Source organism: Sorghum bicolor, chromosome 9 (genome assembly GCF_000003195.3).
Source record: "Sorghum bicolor cultivar BTx623 chromosome 9, Sorghum_bicolor_NCBIv3, whole genome shotgun sequence".
In the NCBI taxonomy this organism is placed as follows: domain Eukaryota; kingdom Viridiplantae; phylum Streptophyta; class Magnoliopsida; order Poales; family Poaceae; genus Sorghum; species Sorghum bicolor.
In genome coordinates, this window is record NC_012878.2 from 10,320,125 (window position 1) to 10,332,495 (window position 12,371).

The following is a 12,371-nucleotide window of genomic DNA, read 5'->3' on the forward strand; positions in this document are numbered from 1 at the left end:
CAAACTTAAACATAGGACCCAAAGCAAAGCATTTTAGCCTCCAACGAGCAACAATGCACAATGTTTTACCAAAAGTTCGTTTTTGTTTAGCGAAAGTGAAAGTGATGGATGTAATGATTGATTATTACTGTTGTGTACAGTAGATGTTTATATACAGAAGACGGTTAATCATTGGTGCCGAAAGGGCCTATCCGAAAGGGCCTGTGCGGTTGTACCCTTCCGAAGGGGTCTATACAGTTATACTATCGATGATGTAATTAGCACATGCTAATTACAGAATTACAATAATTGATCACTAATTATTATTCCTAATAATAATTCTTAACACTCCCCCTTGATCAATTGATCTTGTATAGACACCGTTATTTGTCCGTCAGTAAAGTCTTGAAGCTTTGGAAAAACCCTGTGGGAAAAATCCAAAGTATATAGATATACCAAGTAAAACTCCCTAAAAACCCAGTGGGAAAAATAAGGAGAAACTCCATAATATATATAAAATCAATGTTAATAGACCCTTTAGGTGACCTAAAGACTTAGTCTAAAACAATTTGATCAGAGATCAAAATGTCAAATATTATCCTTGAAAAACCTCAATGAGGAAAAATAGATAATATGACAATCACCTTGTGTTACTATTACCTCATTAAAAACCTTATGTGAGAAATCTCTTAATAGAGTAAAACTCATATAAAGGAAAAAGAGTATAATATAATTGATGAAGTAGAATATCTTTAGAGAGATTCTCCCCCTGATCTTTGCAAATCTTTAAGCTTTCTCATACCAATTCCATCAACACATTTCTTGAATGTGGAGTATGGCAGAGATTTTGTGAAAATATCTGCTAGATTATCACAAGATTTTGTTTGCAAGATCTCTATTTCTCCATTCTTTTGGAGCTCATGAGGGTAGAATAATTTGGGAATAATATGCTTAGTCATATTACTCTTAATATATCCTGACTCCATCTGAGTAACACAAGCCGAATTATCTTCAAAGATAATTGTCGGTGTCTCAGCTATACCAATACCACATGATTGTGTTATGTGGTGGATTACTCTGCGAAGCCATACGCATTCGCGTGATGCTTCATATAAAGCAATTATTTCAGAGTGATTGGTAGAGGTGGATGTTAGTGTCTGCTTTGAAGACTTCCAAGATATTGTTGTACCACCTTGTAAGAAAACAAAGCCCGTCTGGGATCTACCATGATGTGGATCTGATAGATAACCAGCGTCTGTATATCCTAACAAAATTGGATCTTGATTTCTGCTATAGAATAAACCAAGATCTTTTGTGCCATTAAGGTATCTAAATACCGTTTTGACTCCTATCCAATGGCGCTTGGTAGGTGCATCACTATGTCTTGCCAGCAGATTTACTGCAAATGCAATATCCGGCCGGGTATTGTTAGCAAGATACATTAGTGCTCCTATGGCACTGAGATATGGGAAATGTGGTCCTAATATCTCTTCATTTTCTTTCCGAGGTCTAAATGGATCCTTATCCACATCTAAGGACCTAACTACCATCGGTGTTTTTGTTGGATATGACTTGTCCATATTGAATTTCTCCAATATCTTTTGGACATAGGTAGATTGGTATACGAATATACCAGAAGGTAAGTGCTCAAGTTGTAAACCCAAGCAGAATTTGGTTTGACCCAAATCCTTCATCTCAAACTCCATCTTTAAATGATGACGTGCTTCATCAATATCGGATCCATTGCCGATAATATTGAGGTCATCAACATAAACTGATATAATACAGAATCCAGTTGATGACTTCTTAATGAAGACACATGGACAGTCATCATTATTTGTGTATCCCTTTTGCTTAAGGAATTCACTTAACCGATTGTACCACATTCGACCTGACTGCTTTAAGCCAATAATGACTTCTGCAACTTTACGCAATACATATAAATATGCGGTCACGACGTCCATCAACTGCATAGATAGACGATTTTGTACTGCCAATGCTATTAAGTATCGGAATGTTATTCCGCTCATTACTGGAGAGTAAGTTTCGTTGAAATCAACGCCAGGTCTTTGCGTAAAACCTTGTGCCACTAGCCTCACTTTATATCTCACCACTTCGTTGTTTTCGTTCCTTTTGCGGACAAAAACCCATTTGTATCCCACAGGGAGGATACCAGGGGGTGTTGGCATTACAGCCGAAAACACTTCCCTTTTATAAAGCGAGGCAATCTCTGTTTGAATTGCTATCTTCCAATTATCCCAATCTGAGCGCTTCTTGCACTCAGCCATGGACTTGGGATCTGTATCAGTTTGGATGATATTTGCAATTTCTTCAGAGAAATAAATGTCGACAATTATGGACTTACGATTGTAAGACTCTCCAGTCTCAGCGAAATTTATAGAAATTTCGTCTACCCTTAAAGATTCATCATGATTTCCCAAGATGATGGATCGAGGGTTTTCAGCTGTTACAGCCTCAGTGTTTATGCGCATAACTGAGCTAGTTGATGGACAATATGTGTCCTTTGGGTGTCTTTGCTTGTCAATAATCAGATTCTGTTTCTTGGAAGTGCTTCTCCCCCTCTTTTTACCAAATTGGGATTGAGTGGTTTTATTAGGTACCTCCACTCGTTCAGGCACATTCCTTGCAGGATGTAAAGACTTTGTGACACCTTTATGATCAATGAAAGCGTCTGGCAGATTGTTTGCAATATTTTGCAAATCAATGATTCTTTGAACTTGTTGTTCAGTTTCTATAGTACGTGGATCAGTAAATGAGATGCCTTTAGCATCCCAATCTATTTCCTGGCATTCTTTTTGGTACAATTCTCCCCCTAATGCCGGGAAATGATCCTCATTAAAAATACTATCAGCGAACCGGGCAGTAAATAGATCCCCTATAAGAGGCTCTAAATACTTAATAATTGATGGAGATGAGTATCCAATATAGATACCCAATTTCTTGTGAGGGCCCATTGATGTTCGTTGAGGTGGTGAGATGGGTACGTATACAGCGCACCCAAACTTACGCAAATGGGAAATACTCGGAGGATTCCCACGTACTAATTGTAAAGGGGATGTTTCGTGATATGCAGTTGGTCGTAGTTGGATTAGGTCTGCAGCGTGCAGGACTGCATGACCCCAACATGACGTAGGCAATTTGAAATTCATTAACAATGGTCGTGCAATGAGCTTGATTCTTTTAATCAACGATTCAGCCAAACCATTTTGAGTATGGACGTAAGGTACAGAGTGCTGAACCTGAATTCCCAATGCCACGCAATAATCATTGAAAGCACGGGATGAGAATTCAGCAACATTGTCCATTCGGATTGATTGAATCCGATGTTCAGGATAATGAGCTTTCAACTTAATAAGTTGAGCCATTATTTTAGCAAAGGCATGGTTGTGTGTCGATAAAAGACATACGTAAGACCATCTAGTGGATGCGTCTATTAAAACCATGAAGTACCTGAACGGCCCCGATAATGGTTGAATCGGACCACAAATATCTCCTTGAATTCGTTCAAGGAATTTAAGTGGTTCAGCTCGTATTTTAAGATGTGATGGTCTTAAAATTAATTTCCCCGTAGCACAAGCAGTGCAGCAAAAATCTTTATTTTGGGGAAATCTTGCTTTTTCCATGTCATGACCAGTAGAATTGCTAATAATTTTCCTCATCATCCCAATTCCAGGATGCCCAAGTCGATCATGCCAGTTACGGAATGTATCGACATCTCGGAAAATTATTTTGTAGGCAATATGTTCTACAGGTTTTATATATGTGAAATACAATCCATGTTGGAGTGAAGAAATCTTTTCGCAAATTCGTTTGCCAAATGTCGTAAGTTTGGTAAAGAGAAGATATTCCTCTTTACTGTCTTCATGTGTTTCCACATGAAAACCATTCTTACGGATGTCTCTAAAACTTAGAAGGGTACAAGTTGATTCAGGATACAACAGTGCATCCTCTATCGTAATCTGTGTACCCATTGAGAGAGTAATAGTGGCCCGTCCAGAACCAACTATTAACGCATCATGACCACCAATAGTCAAGTTGTTCCCTTCTCTTTTCTTAAGAGTTTGGAAATATTTAATTTCTCTAAGTATAGAGTTTGTGGCCCCTGAGTCCACAATACATAGTTCTTCCTCTAGTGGATTGAGCTCATCACACATCTATATGTATAGTAAAGAAAATAAATGCTATAAATGAATCATACAAGTATATATTAATATATTGAATATCAAGTATAATATATTACAATATGAATAACTTGTTACAAACTTGATCGAACAAAACAAGTATGTACGATACATAAGGACACAAAATAAAGGTATGACTTAGACTAATTACAACACTATATATATATAGGAATATATATATATATTATGATATCAAGGTTCAGATTATGAGATTATTCTAAATCTCCAAACATGTCTCCAGATTCAAAATCTATGAGCATGTTGTCTGTTGATGGCATTTTCTCTTCAATATTGAGAGATGTACTACGGGTTTGTTCCTTAGGGGCTATCTTGGAACAACCCGCTTCCTTGTTAGCTTCAGTTGCAAGATTGAAGTGTGCTTCATATTTCTTATCTCCTGCAGGCTTAGCCTCTTTTAAGGACTTTTGGTACAAAGCAACTAAATGCGTTGGAGTACGGCAATTCTTGGCAAAATGCGAAAAATCTCCACATCTATGACACTTGTTGTCATTTTTGGGAGCTTTTGCATTGTCCTTGTTCTTCTTATTGTGATTAAATCTTTGCTTTTTTTTGAATTTGCGTTTACCAAATTTGTTCTTTGGAAACTTTCCTTTGAACTTATTTTTAGGCTTTTCCTGTACATTGTGAACCTCAGGTAGAGGCGCCGAACCAACAGGGCGCTTATGATGATTCTTTAAAAGGAGTTCATCATGTTTTTCAGCCTGAGTTAATGTATGGATAAGCTGAGAATATGCTTGGTAATTATGAGCCCTGTATTGCTGTTGCAATACTCTATCAGATGGGAGCATGGTAGAGAGTGTTTTCTCTATTTTGTCTTTATCTGATGGCTCTTTTTCGCAAAATTTCAATTTGGAGCAAATTTTATGAACAACACGGTTATAATCTGCCACAGATTTGAAATCTTGGAGACGTAAGTGATTCCATTCATGGTTGGCCTCAGGCCAAATGAGTTCTTTTTACTGTTCATATCGTTCTTTAAGAGCGTCCCATAATTCTTTGGGACTCTCAATCATAAGGTATTCAGATTTTAAATCCTTATGAATATAAAACCGTAGTAAGGCCAAAGCTTGATAAATTTGCTTTTCTTGCAGGGCATCCCCATTTTGGGGGTTCTGTATTGTTGCCAAAAGACTACGAGATGCAAGTGCTATCTTGATATCAGAAGCCCATGTAGGATAATTCTATCCGTGTAAAGAGAGTTCCTCAAATTCCCTAGTGGAAGTCATAATCCTACATGTGCATTTGCAACCATGGATTAATTAATTTACCCTATGGTAAATTAAAAACAACATGGTAGAGTTGTAATTCTGAATGCAATATATTTTATGATTTATATCTTATCTTAGTGTTGGATTTGTTGTGATTAGTCACGAGATTGTGTAGACCATACAACCAAATCACCATTAATTTTGATAAACACAAGTGAGATAGTCTCTATGTCATAGACAAAGAGTAGATCTTAATAGTAGGCAATTTAGATTGCTGCCTAAGCACGGTCTCAAGGCAAGATAATTCATAAAGAATTAAATGCAGCCTTTGCTTAGGACTCTACTACCTTGTGTATAATCAAAATTGTATGATGATATAACAATCCAATACCTTTATTTTGGATAAAACACAATGTAGGTAATCATCAAATTTCAAAGAAAATGATGTAGACCTCTCAGTAATAGGTGATTAAATCACTGCTATGGCACGATCTCTAGGCAGAATAATTCATGAAGAATTAAGCGCAGCCTTTGCCATAGACTCTATTACCTTGTGTATATTTAACCAAAATAATCAAGATATGTATATTGCAATTTTTAATCTTATGGTAATCTAGAAATAATTCTGATTATAAAGATGTCATAGTTAAATTGTGGCTAAGTCAAAATAGAAATTTAACTTATATGTGGTGCAAAATTTGTGGTTTGGGGCACCAACATACCCTATTTCTATTATAAAATTCCAATTGTAACTTTATGTTAGTGCAAAACAGGGGGGTTTTAGGTGCACTAACAGATCACCAAAATAATTATCAAAGTCACAAATATATGTGGTGCAAATGGGTTTGTGTGCACCACATATATCAAAAATATAATAGAAAAGCCATTGCATCACAATATAATCAAGCCACAAATTAATATACAATGATAATATCCAGCAGTACAAGCAGGAACATACAACATAAATAATCTGATGTTCTGCAGAGGATAAACTAAATAAAGCATAGGCTAAAACAGTTTATCCATTTATTTATTTACCACTACTGCTGAAAGAAATAAGAAATAAAAGAAAAGAAAAGAAATCAGCCATGGGGCGGCCCGACAGCCAGCCGTCTGCGCGGCCCAGGCGCTGGCCAGGCGCGGCCCAGTCCGCCGTGGCTATATAAGCCGACGGTTAGGGTTGAAAACCCTAACCACCCAGCCCAACCGCCTGGCCGCCGCCGCCAGCCGCCGGTGCGCTGCCGCCGCCGCGCCATCTGCCGAAGCCCGCCGTCTTTTCCTCCTTCCCCCGTTGCTCCTATGGCCGATCAGAGCCCCTGCTCTCTCCCCGTCCATGGAGATCGGCCGGCAGGGTGAGCGCCGCCCGTCCCCGGCGAGCAAGCCAAGAAACGGCGGGACCCCCCCCCCACCGGCCCCGCTGCCGGCGCTCAGGAGCGGCCGGTCGCCTCCCCCTTCACTGAGGAGGAGATGAAACCGGCGCCGAGGGCGTCCACGAGTGGGAGAGCGCTTCGGTGCCCGTCGATGTTTGCAGCCGTGACTGCGGCGTAGGAGCGGCCTCGGGTCGATGGTGTCCTGATCGGAGAGAGCGGCGGCGGGCTTGGAGGAAGGTTGAGCGCGACGTCGAAGTCGTAGGCGAAGCCCGGTGGCCAAGCCGGCATGTCGTCATTCCGGCGCACGGTCGCAGGGCCACCACCTTCGTTCCACGGGCGAAGAAGCGAGGACGATGTCGGGAGCAGCGCCGTTGGAGTCGGCGCCGGGAACGGAGACGGCTTCGGCAACGACGACGGCTTCGGCGAGGCCACCGATGTTGCCCCAACCCGGCGGACGAAGGTAGTCGGGCCGTGGCGGGGGCAAACACCAGTGGTGTATTGTGTCCGCGATGAACGCGGGGCTTGGCGTGGCGTCGAAGGTCGGCCACCGGCGTTTGGTCCGGTGGTGAGACGGCGGCGAAGGGCGATACGGTGCTGGCCAATGTCCCTGAGGACACGGCGGATGGCGCCCTGAAGGATGAACCTGCGGAGTCCTCCAGGGTGGCTGGTGCTATGGGCGATGGCGGCCTCCACGGCGTCGGTGACCGCGTCAACCATGGCGTTCATGAAAGGGAGTGGAGGGGTCGTCATCTTCTACCTCTCCGGTGAGTCTCCGGTGGAACTCCGGCGAACTCTTTCTTTCTGGCCTACTTGCTTTCGAGTGGACAGAGCACGTGGCTGATAACGTGTTTAGGCCTTGTTTACTTCCAAGATTTTTTACAAAATATGAATAATGACACTTTCGTTTGTATTTGACAAATATTGTCTAATCATAGACTAACTAGGGTCAAAAGATTCGTCTCATCAATTTCGACCAAACTGTGTAATTAGTTTTTATTTTCGTCTATATTTAATACTCCATGCATGCGTCTAAAGATTCGATGTGACGGAGAATCTGAAAAGTTTTGCAAATTTTTTGGGAACTAAACAAGGCCTTAGCGAAAGTGAAAGTGATGGATATAATGATTGATTATTACTGTTGTGTACAGTAGATGTTTATACACAGAAGAAGACGGTTAATCATTGGTGCCGAAAGGGCCTATCCGAAAGGGCCTGTGCGGTTGTACCCTTCCGAAGAGGTCTATACAGTTATACTATCGATGATTACAGAATTACAATAATTGATCACTAATTATTATTCCTAATAATAATTCTTAACAGTTTTGACGGAAGCCTAAAGGGCACGGGCGAGCGCGGACGTGAACCCCAGTGCGCCCCCCCTGACCCACACTCGGCTGCGTCTCCCACCGTAGCCGCAAGTTGTATCTGTCCTTGGAGCCCACTCCGGCGCTCCCCAATCGCACTCGCTCTATACACCAACCCCGTACACCACAGCTTGCCTATTGGCTCTTACGGTCTTGCCTCCCGTACTGGACCCCGCACCGTCCGTGCACCGCGCCCACGCGCCGAAACGGCGATCCCGCACGCGACGTCGCCCACGAGGCCGCGGCGGCGCACCTTTGCTTGGCTCCAACAACCATTTCTTTTTTTTCTTTTCTTTATACCTATCTATCTCGCGCAATAAAGCGCGACGCCACCCAGCGATCTAGGCCGCCGCCTCCTCCTACTGCTCCATCTCCCTCGCTCTCGCCGCCTCGTTCGCTTCGCCTCCGCTCCGCTCCCCTCCGCCCCCCGAGCCGAGCCGAGCAGAGCGCAGCCCGATCCGGAGGTGGGGATGGCGGACGCGAAGCAGCAGCCCCAGCAGACGGCGGCGGCGGCCGCGGCCACCACCGGCGTCTGGAAGACGGTCAAGCCCTTCGTTAACGGCGGGGCCTCCGGGATGCTCGCCACCTGCGTCATCCAGCCTATCGACATGGTCAAGGTACCGTACCACCGCGCCGCTCTGCCAGTCCTCTCCGTTCGGCTTCCTTTGTAGTGCTCGTGTCGTGTGTGAGCTGGGGTGGGGTGGCGGGATCGGGGGTTGGCGGGCTTAGATCTACGGGAATGGTGGTTGCTTGCCACGCGAAGCAGTCGGTCGGATGCGTACCCGCGGAGCTTGCGCTCTTTTGGTTGGATCTGATGATGAATCGAGCGTGGCCTTGGGGTCAGCGTGGTGGAACTGAGCTAGGTATTTGGGTGGGGTTAGCTTTAGATCCGTCGGAATTGCCGTGACTGGATCATGTATGCGTCGTGGGTGGGTGGGAAGGCTGGTGGGAATTGTAGTTGTGCGTTTTCTGGGCCGCGCGATCTGATTGTTATGGATGGGACAATTCGCTCGCTGTAGTTACTTGGATCCATGGAGATCGGTTTCTGTGCTGTGATTTTAATTCATGTGAGGTCGGCATCTGTGCGTTGCTGCTCGGTTCTCTTTTGGTAAGATCTGAGTATCTATGGAGGTCGTTAGCTGACCATTTAATGGATTTTCATTTGTAGTAGGTGGTTGTTTTTTAATGCCCTCTGATTTCCTCTTAGAAGAGGATAGACGCAATTTGTGAACTAGTCTTTGTCATTTGATTGCCTCTATGTTTGAGTGGACTCGAGCAAATGAAATATGTTATCATAATACAATTGTAATTTGTTGGTGAGGATCTACTAGTTGGAATTGTTTCAGTCCCCCACCCCCTGCCATGGTTTATTGATGCTTTCACCTAAAAGAACCTTAGGTCATAGGTAAAGGGAACCACATGTTTTAACTTCTATTCCAACTTGATAACTGGCTTAGTAGATGTCAGATGTCACTGTCAAAAGTCTTGATGGCATGCCTTTTTGGAGCTTTATACTCTAGGGCGCTTTGCAAGTGGAGCCCATCTTATACTAATTCTTATTATTGTTTTGGTTTCAGGTGAGGATCCAGTTGGGTGAGGGCTCTGCTGGTCAGGTCACAAGGAACATGCTTGCAAATGAGGGTGTCCGTTCCTTCTACAAGGTTTGTTTTATTTTCCTGGTGCTCTGTAACTTTTCCTTATAAAAAGTTCTAATACTTGCAACTTTGTTACTGACTCTATGCTATTGCAATTGAAATATTTTATTCTAGAGAAACTGAACCATGTATTAAGTTTGAGTATTTGACCTTGTGAACGCCTATTTTGTTCTTAGATGTTTATCTATGCATATTTTCAATCCAGCACATGATGCTGCATACTGCAACACTACAATATTTGCTTGACCTTAAATGCAATCCAGCATATGGCGATTTTACTCTATCCTCCACATTACAAGACATTAAGCCTGCATAATTGTGTTCATCTGACATTTGCAATTAATTGGTAACTTGGATTGACATATAGCTTAATTTTCTCCGACGCTTTTCATTGGCAGGGTTTGTCTGCCGGTTTGCTAAGGCAAGCGACGTACACGACTGCTCGTCTTGGATCATTCAGGTTTGTATAGTCTGTTGTTTTACGATCAATCGACCAGTCATTACTTTTTGATTTGCTTGCACAAAAAATATCTGAATCAGCTTGTTGTAACATATGATTTCCATTTGAATGGGTGCCTGTTGTAGCGTTGAGATTGCACCTACATATTAGTAGCTAGTGGTTAGCCCCTGTCAGATATATGGTTGCAAATACAACTTTGTTTAAGCTGTGCTGTCTTCAAAATGACTTTACCCTTTGAGTGCCTTGACCCATGAGGTTGATGGTTGTTCATTTATCTGCACCTTCTTTTGTACAAAGTTTTTCTTGAAGGAATGATGCTACTTAAAAGTTTTGTTTGATGTGAATATAAAATTCTGTTCCACAAAGGGGCTTATATTTTTTATTTTTTTTATTTTTGGTGTTAGGTGAACTGTATGATCTTGGAGTTACTTAACTACTATATAGCGTGAACAAATGTTGCAATGTCCAATTAACTACTTTTATCAAAGTCATGAATGCAGATCTAAAATCAGCAGTGAATATTGGAGTTATTTTATCTTGGTTTCCAACTATAACTAGTATTTAATTTTAAACGAATATCTCGGATACATTTTTCAGGGTTCTAACTAACAAAGCAGTTGAAAAGAATGAAGGGAAGCCGTTGCCTCTAATTCAGAAAGCTTTTATTGGTCTGACTGCTGGAGCAATTGGTGCTTGTGTTGGTAGTCCTGCTGATTTGGCACTCATTAGAATGCAAGCTGATTCGACCCTGCCAGCTGCACAACGGCGCAACTATAAGAATGCTTTTCATGCACTCTACCGTATCACTGCTGATGAGGGAGTCCTTGCGCTTTGGAAGGGTGCAGGTCCAACTGTTGTGAGAGCTATGGCACTCAATATGGGTATGCTTGCTTCCTATGACCAGAGTGTCGAGCTATTTAGGGACAAACTTGGTGCAGGAGAAATTTCTACTGTTGTTGGTAAGATTCTAGTGCCTAGAAACCTTGTGCATTTTGTGCTATTGTTATTGAAATTGAATGCCCGTTTTCTTAGCTTATGCAACTGTCTTTGTGCTTAATTTCATCCATTTCTATATGTAGCTATGTTAGGCCTGCTGTCAGCTTCCTGATGCAATTGTCCAATTTGATTACAGGAGCCAGTGCTATTTCTGGATTCTTCGCCTCAGCTTGCAGTTTGCCCTTTGACTATGTGAAGACACAGATTCAGAAGATGCAACCTGATGCGAATGGCAAGTACCCATACACAGGGTCTTTGGACTGTGCCATGAAGACCTTCAAGAGCGGTGGTCCATTCAAGTTCTACACTGGTTTCCCAGTGTACTGTGTCAGGATTGCACCCCATGTCATGGTAAATAGAGAATGCCTGGCTATACTCTGCTGGACAAGTCCACCTTTTACCTTATTTTCAATCCGTTAACTTTATAGCATATTCATCCAATGATAATTTGAATGCAGATGACCTGGATATTCTTGAATCAGATCCAGAAGCTTGAGAAGAAGATTGGCATATAGGATTGCCAACCGACCAATACAGGGTTGACCGCTCTATGCTGTTATGGCTTGACTCCTATAATAACGTTCCAGCTGCTTTTGCACCATGGTAGATGGTTTTGGTAGAGACAAGTCTGGTACAATTTTTACCTTAGCTTACTTGCCAATTGTTATGTTGCAATAATCAAATTATTTGTTGTTGGCGGAAATTTTTGGGGGGCGGGCTTTGTTGGCTGGATGCAGCCATGAGGACAGGGGGTAATACATAGTTATGCCATTGAATGGAATTGGACCATATTTTATACAGATTTTTTTTTGCAGTCAGGCTTCACTCCTTTTGAACTCATTGCATTTGGGACATTATTTTTTTGTAATGAAAATTGATGTTTATGAATCGGCTGGGAGATTATGGGCGCGTTTGATTTGTGTCTAAAAGGTGGCCCTGGGCCCCTCAGCTGCAACTTCTCGTGTTTGATTTTCTTGGCGCATCAGCGAGCTCGGCCCATGAGATGCAAAAAAACACTCTCGTCTGGCTCCTAGGAAACGCTCTGGAGCTTCTTTTTTCGCTTTGTTTCTTCGCAGCCAGGCTCGCTTTAGTGCTGACAGAGCGCCGAAGGACCGC

The 12,371-nt window shown here is 42.5% G+C and overlaps 1 protein-coding gene across 1 annotated transcript; it reads left to right on the forward strand.

Moving 5' to 3' along the window:
* LOC8065932 (mitochondrial dicarboxylate/tricarboxylate transporter DTC) lies at positions 8,421-12,165 on the forward strand. The gene is made up of 6 exons (XM_002439397.2): positions 8,421-8,761; positions 9,722-9,805; positions 10,198-10,259; positions 10,857-11,218; positions 11,392-11,606; positions 11,714-12,165. Exons 1-6 carry the CDS (start codon positions 8,615-8,617, stop codon positions 11,768-11,770), a joined length of 927 nt encoding a protein of 308 aa, XP_002439442.1. The 5' UTR covers positions 8,421-8,614; the 3' UTR covers positions 11,771-12,165.